At 38.0% G+C, this 20,090-nt stretch overlaps 1 protein-coding gene and 1 long non-coding RNA gene across 17 annotated transcripts in view; one reads left to right on the top strand and one right to left on the bottom strand.

The window, feature by feature from the left end:
• Positions 1–20,090, bottom strand: part of ERC1 (ELKS/RAB6-interacting/CAST family member 1) — a 560,596-nt gene that overhangs the window by 128,004 nt on the left and 412,502 nt on the right. For all 16 annotated transcript variants that reach the window (XR_003519825.2, XR_003519824.2, XR_003519826.2 and 13 more), the window contains one exon: positions 11,991–12,135. Coding sequence is in view for 13 of the 16 variants with exons in the window: in XM_027593114.1 (XP_027448915.1) it covers positions 11,991–12,135 (145 nt within the window). In the remaining 3 variants the exon portion in view is untranslated. The remainder of the gene's footprint in view (positions 1–11,990; positions 12,136–20,090) is intronic.
• LOC113921827 overlaps positions 19,888–20,090 on the top strand; it is a 59,068-nt gene continuing 58,865 nt past the window's right edge. Inside the window, exon 1 of the long non-coding RNA XR_003519827.1 lies at positions 19,888–20,059. This is a non-coding gene — a long non-coding RNA (uncharacterized LOC113921827). The remainder of the gene's footprint in view (positions 20,060–20,090) is intronic.

Raw genomic sequence — 20,090 nt, 5'->3', positions numbered from 1 at the left:
GGAGAGCTGAGAGGTGGACATGTATATACAGCAAATAAAGGAGAAAGCAGGCAGAGTCAAGTGCAACATCAAGGGGTGTGCCTGCACACATGTCCTCTTGAAGAATGTCTGCCCCGTCAAGCAAAAGATACCTGGCACTATATATTTGTGGTGGACAAATGGATACTTGAATGCTCTCCATTATCAAACTGCCTAGTGAGATGGACAGATGATTACTAAATTTTACTTTCCACCAACAGCTTCTGTAGTACTCAAGCTACTTCAACACTTGCTATGGCTATTTTCCCCTTTGTTCATTAACAACTCAGGAGCTCTTTGTAGCTTTACCTTACTAATATTCTCTTTCTAAAGAATGTAACATAGTTTTACTGTTTTCTCTCCAATTTTAGAGGTCCCTTTTTAAACTAGTGTTAATACTATAATGAATGGGTTTTTTCCAGTGGTTCCAGAATTAGCGACTAGGGACTAAAGCTGGGGACAAAGAAGAGCTAAACAAGCCATATTTTAAAGAAAGCTTACTAAGAAGTGGCAGAAAAGGGACAACTGTCCACCTGTCCAACATGTGAGCACATGCCTTTTTTGCTTAAGACTGCTGTGGGGGTGATGTTAGGACTGGGAAAGTAATCCTGATGGCACAGGGATATATATTCAATCACATGAGGGTCCCGTGTCTGAGCTGAGAGGGCTCAAACAGAAGTCAATCCTAAATCCTAGTGTATTCAATCCTAAACACTGGGTCAGAGTAAAAGGAAAGGAAATTGGCATCTCATTCCTGTGTTTGGTGCCTACTTAGGCATCAGACTTGTTGTTGATTTGCCTTGTGCTTATCTGAGAAGGCAAAAAGACCACTGGAGACAGATGAAGGCTGGACAGAGAACTACCAAATCTGTAGGCTTATAGATGCTCACTTTTTAACAGGCATGGCAAAGATGCGTAAGTTCCCTACGAGGCAAGTGACATTAGAGAAAGCAGCCAGGTTTGTGTCTTTCGGTTACTGCTCTTCCCCAAAGAACTGGGGGTCAGTGTTGGTCAGAGAACTGCATGAGAGGACTGCAACAACATCTGAGGCCCCCGACACCAAAGGAAGAAATAAACAGGAATGAGAGAGAACAGAACCTGCCCCTTTCCCACTGTAGGCCCTGCTTGTGAGCTGAGGTAGGGAAGAGAAGATGAAACCAGTTCTGCCTTGTTGTCTGATCGGCTTTCTGAGGTCATAAATTTAAACAGTCTTTTCTAGAGTTTAATATAAATATGGAATATTCTTCTGTCTGGATTCTTTTGCTTGGTGTGTTTTTGAGATTCATCCACATTGTCATGTGTGTTTGTAGTTCATTCCTATTTAATGCCAAGCAGTATTTCATTGCATGTATGCACCACAATTTGTTTATTCATTCACTTGTGATAGCCAGCCTTCAACGATCCCTGTCTTAAGTTATTCACACAATTGTGTTGTTCCCTCCCATATCATAGGGGTTGGTTTATGTGCTCAACAGAATAAAGTTGAAGTGATGGTATGTCACTTCTGAGATTATGATTATTTATGTCACTATAAAAGACATTGTGGCTTCCGTCTTCCTTGCTCTCTGGGATCACATGCTCAGGGGAAGCAAGCTGTCATGTACTAAGTAACCTTACAGAGAAGCCTTGATGGTGTATACAATGAGTGAATTTGGAAGTGAATCTTGTAGCTCCAGGCAAGCATTCCGATAACTGTAGACCTAGCCAATAGCCTGACTACAAACTCATAGGGGACCCTGAGTCAGAACAATCAGCTAAGCTGCTCCCAGATTCCTGACACTCAGAAATTATGTGACATAATGTTTGTTTGTTTTTAAAGATTTTAATTTTAAGTGATCTCTATACCCATTGTGGGGCTTGAACCTACAACCCTGAGATCAAGAGTCACACGCTCCATCAGCTGAGCCAGCCAGGAGCCCCTAAATGTTTGTTGTTTTAAGATACTAAAGTACAGGTAATTTTTACGCAGTAATAGATAATAATTGTAGTAACTGCCATGACAAAAACCTAAAATGTGGGAGTGGCTTTGGAATTGGGCAGTGGTGTGGAAGCTGGAAGAGCTGGAAAGATTTTGAGAACAGTGTTAGTGAAAATGTAATGTGCCTTGAATAGACTGATAGTAGAGACGTAGGTTTTGAGGAGGCTACGAATGGGGCCCTCAAGAGAAGTGAGCAACATGTGAAGGGGATCCTTGTTTAGTAGTAGCAGAAAGTTCAGCAACAACATTACCAGCTGTAATGTGGAAGGGCAAAAACTGCACTTGATGAACTGAGTGATTTAGTTAAGGAGACCTCCAGCTAGAGGCCTGAAGGTGTGTCCTGGCTCCTTCTTGCTTCTTATATGACAGGAAAGAAAAACACTAGTGTGTCCACCCCAAGGACAGCTTAGCTTGTCCTTTTATGTTTATGAGAACTTAACAAATATATATATATACATATATTTTTTAAAGATTTATTTATTTGACAGAGGGAGACACAGTGAGAGAGGGAACACAAGCAGGGGGAGTGGGAGAGGGAGAAGCAGGCTTCCTGGTGAGCAGGGAGCCCGATGCGGGGCTCGACCCCAGGACCCTGGGATCATGACCTGAGCCGAAGGCAGACGCTTAACGACTGAGCCACCCAGGCGCCCCGGAACTTAACAAATATTAAACTTACTGGCAAAACACTTCCATGAAGAATTTCATTCACAAGGAAAAAGCTTTAAATGAATAAGCAGCCTTTGAAATGTCTATTTTCTTGGCTAGTTAAAAGGACTTTTCGTAAAATTTTTTCCGTTTAGGAAAAAAAATGATAAATCCAAAGTCGTGACCTTCACTAAACTGGGTTCATACTGGTATATTATTAGTATGCCCTCACACTATTTTAGCTCTGTTCAGAAAAAACCTATGCACACTACGGAGAATCAACAATAAGTATGGCAAGTAAGAATCCAATTATTTACCATGCTCCAACTTGGTAGTTCTAAATGTTACTTCAATAAGTGGGTCAGGGCCTGGGGCTAAGAATATGAAAACCAAATGTGAGTTGTTGTGTTTGTTCTAATATATTTGACTTATACTTTCATTTTTCAGAATAAAGTTTAGCCAGTTCTTCCCAAGACTTAGTAAATCTAAGAAACAATCACATTTTTACATACAAAACAACAGATTTACATTCTTTACTCAAAACTATGAGATAGGCAGAGAAAAAGATACTTCAAACAAAATAAAATGATTTGAGCTTGGCTTACTTAGAATCAATATTGAAACAGCATTTTCTTTCATCGAAACTGTGATAAGAAAAACATATGCACCAAAGTTGGAGTTGGAACAAATGATATTTTGTTGCGCCCTCTCAGTACCAAACAAAAGGAATTTATGAACTTTCAAATATTTATTCTCCTTTGGACCATGAATAACCATGAGAAATTTTAGTCCAAAGGATAATTTATTTGGAAAGTTCCAAGTGCCTGGAGTGGTTATAAGTGCCTTTTCAACTATAACTTCATAGTTAGCATATCATGCTAGTATAATAGTAGCCTTCACTGCTATGAGGAGGAAAAGAGAGATGATGGATTTCTCTTTAAAGGTGGGCCAATGGTCAGCCCTATAACATGTGAGAAAAGGGGTCTAAAGTCAAAATAAGAAGGGTGTTAACCTATACACACATTCTGCTCACTATTAACAAGGGTGTAAAATAACCCGAAATAAAGGAAGCAAAAGAGAACAAGTCCATATTATAGAATAGGTTGTTTCTGAGTGAGGTATGTGGACAGCACATTGTATACTGTCATTCTCGGTAACCAGGGACGAGGAAGTCTGAGAGAATATATAGATGTGGGTTTATGGATGAGTGAAGGTATGCTAAGCTGGACTGTAGTTAAGTGCCAACTCAAAGCATAGGCCAGTTTCCTGGACCTAATCAGAGGCTGTCAAAGTCCTTAGCTCTACCTGATAAAGCAATAAATAACAGTATCATACAAGGTATCATATATATCATACATAGTTCCTTGCAAGAGACTAAAAAACTTAACTAGAGAGTGGGCAGAACTTAATAAAAGACAAAGTATAATTCACTTCAGATGTTTTTCATACTGTACTTATTAAAAATACTTGGAGCAAGACTGAAGCAACTCATTTCCATTAAGAACTTATAGAGATTAGGGAAATAAAGTAGTCTTATGAGGGTTAAACAAATAAAATACACATAATACAAGAGAAAACTAAGAAAGTAGATGGTGACACTTGACTGAACAGTATAGGATCACCTCCACTACCAATCAGGATCACCTGGGTGTAACTGCAAAGAAACAGAACTGGTACAACTGGGAAAGACTGTGAACAGAAAGGTGACATTCAGGCTGAACAGTAAAAAGACTGGTTAGCTGAGAAATGTGCAGATGAACCTGGGCATTAGTATCTGACAGTCAGCTAGCTTCCCCATGTGACAAACACCTTTCTGCAGAATATATACCAGGAGATCCTGATACATCACACAGCTCTGTACTTATATACTATATACAGATCTTCTTCTCCAGGAGATCTTGGTTTTGGGTCTTTTTTTTTTTTTTTAAGAATTTATTTATTTAGAGAGAGAGTGGGAGCGAGTGGGGGGAGGGGCAGAGGGAGAGAGAGAATCTCAAGCAGACTCGTCATTGGGCATGGAGCCCGACACAGGGCTTCATCCTACAACGCCAAGATCATGACCCAAGCCAAAATCAAGAGTTGGATGCTCAACTGACTGAGCCACCCAGATGCCCCAAGAAGATTTTGGTTCTAATTGATCTTCAAACTTCCTGAACAGAAAGAGGACAGAGATAATACTCATTTTGTTTGGGAGAAATGAAGCACGGATACATAGCAACTTATCCAAGGTTTTTCTGTATCCACCAAACTATATATATGCGTTATTTATGATTCTTCAGGCCCACTCAGCTAGTACACTTAGCTATCCTTAATCTATTTATAATTCTTGTATTTGAGCATTTTGGAAACTGACAATTTGTTCAGAATATATAAAATAAGGACAAATTAAAATTAGTTTAGAGTTCTTACAATGAGAAATTGTGTGACAAATCATTAATAAGTATTTTTGCTCAATTTTCTTGTGTAGTATGAAAGAAGTACAACTTCTATGCCAAACTAGATGACCTGAAAATTCTTATGTGACAAAATACCTAGGTATGCTAAAGTAGTTGAATGTGCAATAAAGAGAAGTCTCCAAGAGCCATATTTATTTGCTTACCCTTCTATCACCAACACCTAGGGGAGGGCTTGGTATATAGTAAGCACTAAATAATAATTGGTGAATGTTGCTAAATTAGTTTAGATGAGAGTCTGGAAGGGTTTGTTAACAGTAAAGGGTGTGGGTCAAGGAAGAAGAGATTCCTGGACAGCAGGGGAAATGCTAAGGTTGTCTTGTATTACGGCCCCAGAATTCCAAGTAGGAACACCAACAGGATGGTGTATGCTATCTGTGCTAAAGTATGACCTACTCTTTGATACCTATAGCTGATTTGTGCTGTTAGCTGATCAGTGGCCTTGATTTTACTTTCTGTGAAATGGAACTACATTATTAATAACGTGTTTTCCTCACAGGAGATATTAGAAAATGATGATAGAATTTTGCAAACACAACAACGGGGAGCAAGACAAATACTCAGCATTACAGAGAGCCAAACGTGTGTGTGTGCAATAAAAGATGTGAGGCTATCCTGACTTTATAAAGATCTTTTTAAAACTCAACTGATTTTTGATGTCAGTATCCCCACAGAGGAGAGTTCCTGATAGTTGTCTTAACATATCATCAATGAGAGTAGTTCCAGTCCTGCAGGAGAAGGGGAATACAGAAGGTATAAAGAATCACAGGCTTAATGCTGACAGTAATTTTCATAAAAAATTATGAATACAAGAAATTAATATTTGATAAGAAAAGGTTAAAGCCTAAAACATTTTCGTGATATAACTCAAAAGCAGTGATTGATAAAAAAAAAAAGCAACCAATCAAAATTTGGGGCTTCTCATTATGAGTGAATTGCCTTATCTACTTATTTTACTTAGATCTAATTTAGCATTATCTTATTACAGAAAGTAGAGCATTTGCCTATGGAACTCAAGAGCTTAAAGTTCACAGTGAATAACATCATCGAGAACTAAGTTTCCAAGGTAATCTGTGATTGTGAAAAATTAGTATTTTAGAGGTGGTTACTTCAGATTATTTTTTAAAAGCATAATGATTTTCTAATTTTTGTTTTGTTTTTGTATTTTTAAAAGATTTTATTTAATTATTTGACAGAGAGCTAGACAGAGAGTACAAGTAGGCAGAGTGGCAGGCAGAGGGAGAAGGAGAAGCAGGCTCCCTGCTGAGCAGGGAGCCGGATGTGGGGGCTCTTGGGATCATTACCTGAGCTGAAGGCAGATGCTTAACCGACTGAGCCACCCAGGCGCCCCTTTTGTTTTTTTTAAAAAGAAACTCATCCTGAAAAGCAATTAAATTAATTCAGTCTAAATCTCAAGTGGGTGGTCAGCTAAATATTCTTTAAGAACAATAGTTTTAAACCTCTAGGACCCTGAAACGACTACTCTGACTGCCTGCTCTCGGAAGGAGATTGTAATTGCTCTTTAATTCATGCACGTCACGTTCATAGGTGATAAAGGTTCAGGGGGAATTGCTTAGGTGGGCAATTTTCTTAACCCCATGTAAAGGCCAAACAGACTGGCCACACAGGATACCTGCTGGATAGCTACAGAGTTAGAATATTCCTCACTATCGATATATAGGCTGGGGACCCAGGGGACCAAACACTCCTCTATAATCGCTCTGAAGTTGAAGTCTCCATATACTCAGGATGGTCAAAGTCTCTGGGAGGCTGGCTCCCAGCTGGTGCTTTTAGGAGTTGTTTGCAGATGGTTCAAAGAAGGCAGAACGTGAAGGCGCCCTGTGAGAACAATAGCATGTTTAGTTCTGCTATAGGACTGCCATCTCCAAAGATATAAAAGAAGCTAAATTATACTTCACTGTAATTCTGTAGCTTCAAGTTCATATCACTCCTTTCAGTAATTTGAAGAACAGGGACAAATCCACCATTTCCTTTTTGTTTCAAGTTCTTCGGAGGCAGAGAGGGGAGGGTTTGGAATATAAATAAATACCCTTTCCTATCTCTCCGGGGAACAAATGAGTGCCATAAAGACTTGAAATAGCATTGTTTGTATTATTTTTTTAATTAAAAAAAAGATTTTATTTATTTGACAGACAGAGTGCAAGGGAGTACAAGCAGAGGGAGTGGCAGAGGCAGAACTACAGAACAGGGAGGCTGTTCTACAGAACAGGGAGCCTGACTCGGGGCTTGATCCCGAGGACCCTGGAATCATGACCTGAGCCTAAGGCAGATGCTTAACCGATTGGGCCACCCAGGTGCCCCTGCACTGTTTGTATTATTCTAATTCCACTACAACTTTTCTAATTACCAACTGTCTGGAATTGCCACATAAGATGGTAGGAGTAAGAAGAGAACCAGTTCTCGTCCCACCACTTAGTCCTTGTGGAAGTTTACCCAAGAAATTTAATGTTTTGGGGTCTCAGGTGGTTCATCCACATAATAAAGACATATATGTCCAGAACTGTGGTGAGGATTAGATATGATGTATAAAAAGCAACTCTGCCCAGCATATTATAGTCAACTCATAAGTGGTAGCCATTTTTGTAGTTATTCTATTTTCACATATTTCTGCAAAGTCGTATGAGTCAGGGATAGAAGAGGCATGTATGCAAGTGGAAAGTCACAGAACTAGAGAATGAGTGAGACAGAACGCATGCTTGGAGTTATAATGTTCCTAGTGCTGACAATTTCAGGCAGGTGGGCATTTTAATAATGCTCTTTGATGATGACAATGTAAGACTTAAGAAAAACATATTAAAATTATTTTTGAAAACAGCTATCTTATAGTTGTATCATTAAAAAAAAACAGGTAGAAAAAAGGAAGGATAAAGTGTACCACTTATTCTGATAACTGCTCTGAGAAATATGTTCTTCCTCACAGGAGTAGAACACAATGTGCTAGTTGTAGAATTCTAAATACTACAGTCATATTGAGGGCCGCCTGACTGGCTCAATCGGTAGCATGTGACTCTTGATCTCAGGGTTGTAAGTTCAAGCCCCACCCTGGGTGTAGAGATCACTTAAAAATAAAATCTTAAGAAAAATACTATACTCCTATTGAAAATTCAATAGTTATTATAGATGATTGAATGAGAACCATAGCTGTTGAAGTCCCCCCTTTTCTCAATGTAGCCTGTAATACCCATAGCACAGTGCTCACTTTGAAACAGAGATCTCTGAGAGGGAACAGAAGTGGGAGCTTAAGTGCTATGGGTGTGCACACCAACCCTGTGAGGTAGGTAACATTATGCAAATGTTATAGATGAGGCCCATGAATCTCAGAGAAATAATGTGTCAAACTGGTAAAAGAGACAGCTAGAGGTACAACCTAGGTCTGATTAGCTGCCAGGCTGTTAACTAGGAAGAGAGACATTCATTTTCCACGAATACAATATTTGACACAGCAGATACTCAAAGAATCTGAAATGAATGGGCAAATAAATCATGTAATGCAGGGATGATTTGCTGAGGCTGTCAGCAGGAAAAGATGGTAAGGCTCCCTTCTACAGAATGGTTTTGCCAAATGTTTAGAACAACTAGTATTTTAAGCACTATACTGTGAGCTTCTTTTTTAAGGCAAGTACTGTCTCTTTCTATCCCTCACGCCCAGACCATGGGAACAAAGGAATATATTATCTGACATTTCATCCTAATGCAGAGGATTCTATAATCATAGCTGTAAATGAGATTGTCTAGATTCGAACCAAATCAGTTTAAGTTTGTAGCCTTTCCTCTTCTAATGTTATAGTTGACCTTTAAAAAACAGGAAAAAAACCAAACCAAACCAAACCAAACCATGCAGCTTGTTTTGAAAAGCCCAATCTGCCCATGACACATTCTGTATAGAGCACACAGGGGCAGAGCCAGACTTTACACTAACAGCAAATACAATATGTAGGTTGTAAAATTCCAGCGGCGAAAAGAAGAAAATAATGCTGAGAGAAAGGCCATCTTGTGACAGCTGCTGTGGCTAAACAGACTGTGTTCAAGCTTTCCAGGGTTCCATGTGAGTTTACATTAAATCCAGCGTGGGTGCTTGACAATCACAGCGGGGGCTTCTTCATGACTTATAATCTGAACACACTGGTTGGCACCCACCACAGCACATCTGGAGTTTGTTAGACAACCTTTATTTTTTAGTTTTTTCATTGGCTCTGGCCCCTTCCTCTGATGCAGCCTCTCCAAGTGCTGCTTTGCCATGAATGAGTCAAGGAGACAAGGTACCCTGGGGTGGGTATGCAAATTGGGCCCATTTAAGCGGGTGACCCCCAAATCTGTAAACCCCTTGTTGCTTCACCTCTTTCGAACACTAGGAACTGCACGCGAATGCCAAGAGCCCATCAGGCAGTGGCAGCTCTGCTTACTGGAAAGCCTGGTCAACGCTGACTGCCTCCTTGGTAGGAAATGGCCTTTGGATTGAGGCACATTCCAGCAATTCAAGGACTAGAAGCTTTAAATTAAAACAATATTGATGCCATATCCTCTTTCCAAAAGGCCTCTCCCTTGTCTAAAAGTTAGTACACACACTTAGAAAAAATTAAAGAATCAAATATCTTTGGCAAGACCAGTTCCTTCTTGCTCACAGCATCCTAGACACTCCGAGAGGGCAGGAATGTGAAACTTTACATGGAAAGCAGACAAAAAACACTGTTGGAAGGACTCCCAAGAACTACATTTATCTTTCTCCTTACATAGATCACATCACTACAGAATATTCAGGGCATATAGTGAGATGGAAAGACATTAAGCTGCTCTTTTTTAAGATTATGAGTTCATAGATTAATGAATATCCTTAACTTTCACCTACTGAAAACATATAGCCTTGAGAATGAAGTAATCAAAAGCCACTATGAATGAAATACAGTACTCTAGTCTGCTAGACATTTTATTCTGTTTGGTGTCTGAAAGTAGAGGGACCAGGAACCACTTAAATCTTATGTCTATATATTTAGGCCTAACTACTTAGGAGAACCGATATTGCTAAATATACACACTCACAAACTAGTGAACGCCTTTCGTCAACAATATCCTCCTTTTTCATATATCAGCACCCCCCCACAGCAGTTATACAACTGACAAATATAAACTGTATTTATTTAAGGTATACAATGTGATGTTTTAATACATGTATACATCATGAAATCACTATCACAATAAAGCTAATTGACATTTCTATTACTTCACAGTTACCTTTTTAAAGAACACTTAAAATCTACTCTTCGCAAATTTCAAATATACAATAGGATATTATTAACTATAGTCACCATGATGTGTATTAGATCCCCAGAACTTATTCATCTTGCATAACTGAAACTTTGTACTCTTTGACCAACACCTCCCCATCTTCCCCACCTTCCTAGGCCACTGAAACCACTATTCAACTCATATTATCAGCTTCGATAAGCCAAATTTCAGTTTTGAACTACTGGACAGATGTCTTTAATATTAAGCACATTCTTCCTGTTTTACTTAATAGGTATCCAAATACTAGATGATGTCTTCTTCCTGTGGCAAAATATTTTAGGACACTGGAAAAGATTCTTCTGCTCATAAATGGGCAAAGAATTATTTTTTTTGCTGGTCATTGACCTATCCTATAGAAAAGGGAGATCTTTTGGTATTTATGTGGTTGGCCACATAAAACATAAAATCTATTTCTAAGCAGTTTTAATATTGGTCTACAAACAGAAATATCTTTATTGTTTAAATACTGATTCTTGTTAATTGGAACATTAAATATTATGTTAAAAATGCTATCAATTGATGACTGATCCCCCAGAGTAGAAAAGAAGAAATTCCTTCACTTGAAAAACTCTTTCCCAGTCTTACTACTTCAGGTAGAAGAGCAAGTCCAGGCAGACACAATGCACAGAAAATGTTACTGAGAATGCAGATGGTACCGGAAGACAGGACTTGCGGACACGGCAAGAGTGGCCAGCGAAGAGCATTAAGATAAAAAAGGGGATTTAGATTTTAAAATTCAGCTTTCTCTTCATTCTCAAAGACTTTTTTCCCCCAAGTTTTAAAATTATCATAAGATATATATAACATAAAATTTATCCTTTTAACCATTTTTAAGTGTCCATTAAGTACATTTACACCGTTGTCCAACCATTAACAAAGGGGAAATGTTTAGCTTTTATTTTCACAGGTCTTACATAAATATGAAGCATTAAATCTGGGGAGGGATTAGGTCGGAAAAGAAAAGGGCAAAACTTTGCTCTTACCTTCAAAGCTTACTCAGCTCTGAGTAGCTAGAAATTGTTTAAGTAAAAATATACTTAGTGCCTTCTATAGTAGGACTTTGGTTGGATGTAAAAAATAAGCCTTTTTCATTTTAAGCAGGCAGAAATTTGCTAATTTCATCCAGCTATATTAAAAAAACCCTCTCATAGAAGTCTTGTAACATCTTCTAAACCAGTGCTCTTACCAAGAACACTCTCTAATTCCTAGGTATAGCCAGAAGATTTGTGAAGAAGATTAAAGTCCCTGCTTATGAAAACTAACTAGAGGCGCGCCTGGGTGCCTCAGTTGGTTAAGCAATGGAACTCTTGATTTTTGGCTCAGGTCGTGATTGCAGGGTTGTGAGACTGAGCCCTGCAAAGACCTCTGTGCTGGGCGTGGAGCCTGCTTAGGATTCTGTCTGTCCCTTCCCTCCCCTCTCTCCCTCTGGGGGAAAAAAACAAACAAACAACCTAGCTAGATAAAAAGATCAGACGTCTAATATGAGACGCGAGACCTTAAAATATAAGCTGGCAAAGACAAAGGTAGAGAATGACGTGAGAGCTGGTCTTACTGCCCCTCCACCATGGGCCTTCCCTGGCATTTCATTATACCTGCTGCTTGAGCTGCTGCACCAGACGATCCTTCTCCCGCTTCAGGGCAGCCACTTCCTCTTGGGTCTTTTTCTTAGAGGATGAAAGCTCCAAAAGAGCTATGTTGGCATCTTTTTCACTAATGGCAGCCAGAAGAGCTTCTTGCCTACAAAATAAAGAAAATTCCAGGACTTTCATTTAACCTCAAAACAATCCTTTGAAGTTACTATTATCACCCCCATTTTATGGGTGATGAAACCAAGGCTCAGAGAGTTTATATAGCTTGCCCAAGCTCACATTTGAAGTAAATGGTGCAGCTAGGAATCCCACTCAGGTTTCTCCGACTCTAAATGTCTTTATCATGTGTTATACTGACATCTTAATAAAGAGTTCCTATTTATAGTTAGACTTAAAAAGTAAATAAAATTAATAACTTTTTAAAACTAAGAATAAAACTATCACCCATACATTTTACCCATTTAATTCATTCTTTTGATAAGCATTCTGTACCTGCCAGACAAATTGAGGCATTACTGAAACTGAAAACATTCTTATGTATAGAGTGTGTAACAAATTGTAAACATTAGGAAACAGGATTTAGAAAATCAGCCATCTGTTCTTGGGACATTCTAAACATCTACAATTCTCTTTCTCTCATCAATGCAAATAAGTTTCCAGTCGTGGCTTTATTTGGCAATGATTTGTGCACTTTGAAACAATAACTTGAACCTTACAGATTCCTTGTGGTTTAGCTAACTACTTTTTGGTTCACATCCAGAAGGAAAAGAAGGTGGGATTTAGAAGAGGGGTGAACATGAGAAATTTACAAAATAATCTGAACGAAGTTGGTGAACAATTATTCTCCTTGGCAAAAATGCATTCCTCAATAGCTCATCTATTATTTAAATCATCTGTAAGAACGCAGATTTGATTTACAGGAACTATTTAAGTGGCCTGAGCTTTTGACCTGAGGAAATGCTGAATCTGAGAATGAAGTGCCCAAGTTTAACCTTGCTTCTGTCTTTTGTTAAGATAATTATGCTTCAATAGTAGTCATCTGGAAGAGTTTTAGTTTAGCCACAAACTGGAAGACTATCTTTTGCATATTCTGACAAGGATTTTCTGTTTTCTGGTTGGGTAGGGTCTGGAGAACTCTGAACAAGCAGTACTAACAAATGGAGGAGATAGATCAGCTTACATCATGGAAATGAAGATTTGTTTAACCAGTCTTTGTTGTTGGAAGGGAAAAAGATTCTCATTGACCCCAGTGTAATTTTCCACTGTCCCCACACTCTATATAATTCTAAAAAACAGCAGACGGCTTATCCCATGAAGCTTTAGTCAACAGCAAAGGGATAACAATAGTCTAAATATATCCACTGACCACTTGAAAAAAATATGTTAAATGGTGAAATAAGCTTAAAGGTGAAGGAGTTCAAGTTGGTCTCACTATGCACAATTTCCTGCTCATTGCTGTCATCTGTTCCCTTTGGGGAAGCTCAAACACTGACAAAGCTGTAATGAGAAATGTGTTTTCTCAATAAGGGTGCTGCAGTATTTCTGTGCACCAATAGTCAGAAGTACACATTTAGCAGCAGGCAAATAACAGAAGATGAAAGATAAATTACTCTATCCAATCAGATGAAGTAAAGTGCACCCTTGCAAAATGGAATATACAAAGGTGATGGGATCTGAGTTCCATTCTGTGCTTAAGAAAAGCATCACAATGTGAAATAGTAAAAATTATTCTGTGTTGGTGAAGCATCTTGACTGAATTCCAAATTCTTTTATAAATGATATGCTTGACCAGCTAGGGTGGGTGGTACAGTTAATCTCTGGGGTAAAATGTCACATTCCCAAACTGCAATATGATATAACAGGTGACAATTCAGATTCTAAATTTTAAAATAAAGGATGTAGTACTAGACTCTGAGCCACTGGAATAATGCCTTTTTTACTAAGATACATAATTCAAGTCTTTCGTTCTTTTTATATAAAATCCAAATAGAAATTTTATTGTCATTTATGTTTTTTATTGAGCATTGATAATATACTACAAATTGCACAGAATCAAACTTTCTCTCCCATACCCATTGCTCTCAACCAAAAATTCCCTAACAGCTTAACATACCACTGTCTTTTCCATCTTAAAAGTATACTCCTAATAGTGATTTCTACATGTGTATGTGCCTAAAAAGGTCAATTGATAGTTAGGAGAATAAAATGTGTTGATTACATACTGCAATATAAGCATATAAACTTTGGGTAATGTCAGTATTTTTTATGGATATATTAGCTTTTATGTTTTTCTTTTGTTTTTGGAAAGAGAATATTGTTCTCTTGTCTACAATTTTGGTAAATTTGAAATAGACAACTACAGGGGAGAGCAATCTCTTAAAAATTTGCAAGATAGGCAAGAATATTAAAGCTAATAAATAGTAACAGCCATCTAATTTTTGGGAATAAGAAAAACTGCTGTTCCCTCAATACATCTGATAGAAAAGACCGTATGGTATGGTTGAACTTATGTGGTTAAGTTTTACAGAGAGCACTCAAAAGTGTTGAAACTAGAAAAATTTAAAGAACATCCTGCTTTTCAGAGGGAATGGAATTCAGAGTGGGAAAAAAAAAAAGCAAATTACAAAAAGAATCTTATTTTTGTAGCCACTTAACTCTTAATATAATTGGTTCTTTGAAAAAAGAAAGGTATTTTCTGACAAAAGTAATATGCATTCCTGGAATAAAAACTGGAAGATCCAGAAAACTAAAAAGAAGAAGATAAAAATACCAGAAATAGTTCCTTTTAAATCAGAATCAATTGCTTGAGATGTGGAAGTCACCTATTCTAAGTCTAACATGGCTATTTTAAAGAAAATGAACCTTGATGTGGATTAATAATTGACTTCAAGAGCTTTACTAACTAAAGTCTATCTACAGAAAAGGAAGACTTGCTAGTGAAGCACATTCTGACTTCATTTCCCATGAGCCCCTAGGGAGTGATACAAGCACGTATAATGTGAAAGGTAATATATGTATGCCACAAGCCCAGAGCAAAATAAGAACTGCAATGCTCGTCCTGCTAAATTACTCTCCTTGTTCTGTTAATGTCTTTTCCTCAGTTAAAAAAAAGAAAAAGAAAATGTATACACAGAACCTTTCAAAGTGATTAGTGGCCCCCTACTGCTTGACTAACATGCCATATTACTTGCATAATGAGTAGGTAGTAGCAGAAATCCAACTTTAAGTCATTAAAGAGGTCTTGTCAATCCATCCCTGGTGCTTTAAACTACATAACAGTTGAACCTGCCCTTTGACCTGAAAATTCTAATAGAATCAAGATGTCCCTAAAAGTACTCTACTGTGTCATTTGAGCTTTAAGAAATAGTAAGACCACCTCCTCTGTCCCCTTCTCCCTTCTGAGAACATTTAGAAATAGGATGCAAATATCCAAGGCAAATAAATGGAGCGCAAAATCTTTTTGATAATGCCTGAATCTTTGATAACAACACAATATTAGCCTGCTATCACAAGTAAAAAAGAAATATAATCAGTGTTGGAATGATGGTGGTAAACAATTTAAGAGTGAGTTCTGAATATGTGAGTGTTTTTAATAGAAATGACAGACAGAAAAGGGGTATGGATGAAGGGATGCCACCAAGGTTTATTTTTCCCTCTTCCTCCAACTGGGTATTTCAAATTGAATGATTACACAATCATGTTTCATAAATTCCATAATCCTGAAAACATCAGGAGAGAGATCAGAGGAAAGTAAGAATAAGGTCGGTTGCTTTAGATCTATTACTGTCATGGACATGTAAGCATAGTAATCTACTTCAATTTTAAAATAAACCTGAAATCTAGATTCTCTTATTGATGCCTCCTTGATTCTGATGCCTCCTTTACTTATTATTTAACCATTTAACTATCCAGAGTGAGTAGTAAACTACTGGGATATCTCTTCCACTCTTCCATATCATTTCCTGAAAAAATCCTTTTGATTATTATTTTCTCTAACTTCACTTACAGAGGGGACTCAGAGAGTAAGGTGGACACTCTACCTTAATTAAGCTCAGTGAAAACCAGCCTGTAGGTGAGCCTACTTGGGCAATCCTGACTGAAATGTCAGATCTTTCAAGCTCTGGTCACCGACTGTCTTATTATCTCTGTTCTAGGTACCCCAAAATATCTTTAATGTAGAATGTCAACACTAAATAAAACTTTTCACCTACCATAATAAATTTTTTTCCATGTTAATTAAAGCACTATATTCCTAGATCCAAAGGCTGACAACATCTAAGTAATTTGATTTCTTTGCTCTCCCTAACCAACATTCACATTTTGTTTGTTCTTCCTAATAGTTTTTAATAAGCCCATGACTTTGTATCTGCAAGTTCACTATCATAGTCACTACCATCTTTTTATCATGGGTCTACATCATTTTTTTAAGATTTTATTGATTTGAAGAGAGAGAGAGAGAGCACAAGCAGGGGGAGTGGCAGGCAGAGGGAGAGGGAGAAGCAGACTCCCCACTGAGCAAGGAGCCCCATGCAGGGCTCAATCCCAGGACCCTGGGATTATGACCAGAGCCGAAGGCAGGCACTTAGCCAACTGAGACACCCAGACACCCTGGGTCTATGCAATTCTTAAGCCCATTCTGATTTCACCATCCTTCTACAATGTCCTACTCTCCCAATTCACTTTCATCTGGTTTCTTACCACATTAAGTGCTTTGGCTTAATATCTGACCAGCTATAATTTTCAACCAACTTCTTCATTGTCCTCCAAGGACCCTGTATCACTGAGTTACTACTTGTTTTCACTTAGGTTTATGCTAGGCTCTCTACCTGAAATGCCTGTAGCTTTCTCTCCTTTAAAACCTAACTCCTCACCTGACTGCTAATTTTTGTCTATTCAGCATTTCCTTTCAGTAAATTCAGTTTCAGTGATACTAACAGGCATGTGCTCTGTAAATGTCCTTCAATTCTTCTACACATGCAGGGCGCCTGGGTGGCTCAGTTGGTTAAGCGACTGCCTTCGGCTCACGTCATGATCCTGGAGTCCCGGGATCAAGTCCCACATTGGTCTCCCTGCTCGGCGGGGAGTCTGCTTCTCCCTCTGACCCTCTTCCTTCTCGTGCTCTCTATCTCTCATTCTCTCTCTCTCAAATAAATAAAATCTTTTTAAAAAAAATTCTTCTACACATGCAAGGGTCTGCTTCCTCAACTATATTATGTTTAGGTTTATGTCTTTAAAATTTTCTTTTAATGTTTCTATGAGTTTATTGGTTTTTCAATTTATTAACTCTAATTTAAAAATATTTTTAAATTTTTTATTTTTTATTGTGGTAAAATACATATAACATAAAGTTGACCATTTTAACCATTTTTAAGTGTACATTCAGTAGCGTTAAGTACATTCACACTGTTGTGCAACCAATCTCCAGAACTCTATCTTGCAAAACTCAAACTGTACCTATTAAAGAACTCCCCATTCTTCCTCCCCCTCCAACCCTTGGCAACCACCATTTACTTTCTGTCTTTATGAATCTGATTACTCTAGGAACCTCACATAAAGGGAATCACGCAGTATTTGTCTTATTGTGTCTGGCTTATGTCACTTAACATAATGTCTTCAGGGTTCATCTGTGTGGTAGCATGTGTCAGAATTTCCTTCTTTCTCAAGGCTGAATAATTTCCACTGTATGTATACGCCACACTGTTTATCCATTCATCAGTTGATGGACATTTGGGTTGCTTCCACCTCTGCCTATTGTAAATAATATCCCATCTTTAATTTTAAAAATATATAATTTTCCTTCTAGAGTCTTAATTTATGGCTTTGCACACCAGAAGCTTACAAATATTAATTTTCTGCATTGCATGTGCCTAAACCATTTACAATTTTTTCTTTTATTTGGTATGAGTTACTCTCTGCATTCTATATACTCTGATATTACTGTTTGTCTTCTTTTGGCCTAAAGCCTTTGCTTCAAAATAACTGGAATATAAGCTCCATGAAAGCAGGATCTTCATCTGTTTTGTTCACTAATGTATCCCAAGTGCCAAGAATAGTTCCTGGAATGGAGTAGGCACTTCACAAATTTATCTTGAACCAACAGCTCCTCCAATACTGACTCCATTTCTATCCAATGTGGTGGTTTGCTTTCCCAACTTATTGAAGCTATTCCCTTATTTCATTTTAAGTTTTTTTTTTTTATTTTTTGTTTTTTCCCCAATAGCATGGAAGGCTAGAGAGCACAGAGAGTGGGGAAAAATGTGAAAACATGAAGAAAACCAAGACTGGAAAAGAGACCACTAACTTTAGCTAATTTATATTTCACTTAAAGAGTTTTGTTTTTCTCTAAGTAGACAGATGACAACTGGAGTCATAGGCTCAATTCTAGATGCTGTAATTTAAGAGACAGTGTCAAAGTAGAGCATATCCAAAGGAAGGTGACAGGATGGGGTTATAAAAGGGCATGTTAATCCAAAGAGATTTATCCATATAATATGATAATTGCTGTCAGAATAGCAGAAAAAGACATTTAATCTGTGTTCCTCTAGAGGGCACAAATGGCATTAAAGGGAGGAAAATCACAAAGAGATTTCAGTTTATATAATGAACATCTAATGTATTAACTCTTGTTAACAAGTAGAATTGGAAGCCTAAAAACTGGTAGAGCTTTCCATGACTGGGTGTTTAAAGAGATTATCAGAGACACTGTATAAATGGTTTTGTTTCTGAGTTAGTCTATCCTCTTTAACTGTAGTATTTCAACAAAATGAATGAGACAATAAATGATAAGTGCCAATAAATCGCATGGACAGCAGATGTTCAAGTAATACAGTAGACAAACAAATCATCTTGGGTTGAGAATGTGGGACTTGAGAGGGACCTTATTTTGACAGGGACAGTGAGAAAGAGAAAGTGGCAAGTGTAAAAGCACAGGCATATGTGAAGACACACTGCATAACTGGATTCAAGGGTTTCTATGGGGAAAGAGAGACTGAAAAGGTGGCTTTGGATCAGAGTGGAGATGGTCCGGGAATAGCAGTAAGGAATAAACATAGATTATGAAATCCTTGAGGATTCTGACTTAACCTTGACAAATAGGGCTTACTCAAAATGCTGAATAAATGATTTGATTTTGATAATATGGTAGCATTAAAAGTTCCACAAAAGTAAAGGATTTAGAAAAGACTGATTTAGAGGCATACACGGGAGACTGGATGCTTCTCAAAGCAGAAAGGTCAGAATGTTACTGCTGGAGATGTATTATGAACAGAATTCTCATATTACAAAAATTATTTTTAAGGAATGAAGAATAAAATGATGCTGTCTGAATTGTGGATTCGAGTCACAGGTGGGACTATGACAAATCACTATATAATTCAATGAATATGAAATATAAAAATATATCACATTTATGTATTGATGCTGGAAAGTAACTTTCTTTCTTTTTTAAGATTTTATTTATTTATGAAAGAGAGAGAGAGATAAGAGAGAGCGTGTGCACGTGAGCCTGGGGAGGAGCAGAGGCCCGATGCAGTACCTGATCTCAGGACCCTGAGATCATGACAAGAGCAGAAACCAAGAGTCAGACACTTAACACACTGAGCCACCCAGGCACCCCTGGAAAATAACTTTCAAATGTCCCAAATACAGACTATCTCAGGGCATTTGGTCCAATAATGCATGCTGGGGTCCTCCCTCATATAACCTTCTTGCAGCATAGTAGCAAGGCCTTTGCCCAGAATAATTTGGAATCTTCTCAATCTTCTCCTGCTTTAGTCTATTTCCTGAAATACGGGAAGAAAGCCAATTTATATTAAGAAATACAGTGATGTAAGAATGGGTAGAAAACTTATCCCAATACAGACTGACTTATTTTTCAGAAGTCCTTGAAAAGAATCAAAGTTAACACAATACATGTTCCTCTGGACAGACGCACGGACACCTGCAGGGACCCATGGGGAGCCAAGTGAACTTTGGAATACTCTGTGACATCTCAGATCTCCCTTGAGAGGACCCAGGAGATGGAAGAAAATAGCAGGAATCCTATGAGCAGAAAAGCAACCACTTTCTGGAAGGTAAGACAGGCAGAGAAGTGAATCTGAGGCA

This window comes from Zalophus californianus, chromosome 9 (assembly GCF_009762305.2).
Source record: "Zalophus californianus isolate mZalCal1 chromosome 9, mZalCal1.pri.v2, whole genome shotgun sequence".
Taxonomy (NCBI): Eukaryota; Metazoa; Chordata; class Mammalia; order Carnivora; family Otariidae; genus Zalophus; species Zalophus californianus.
The sequence above is the reverse complement of the archived record's forward strand: the minus strand, read 5'-3'. Positions and strand labels throughout refer to the sequence as shown.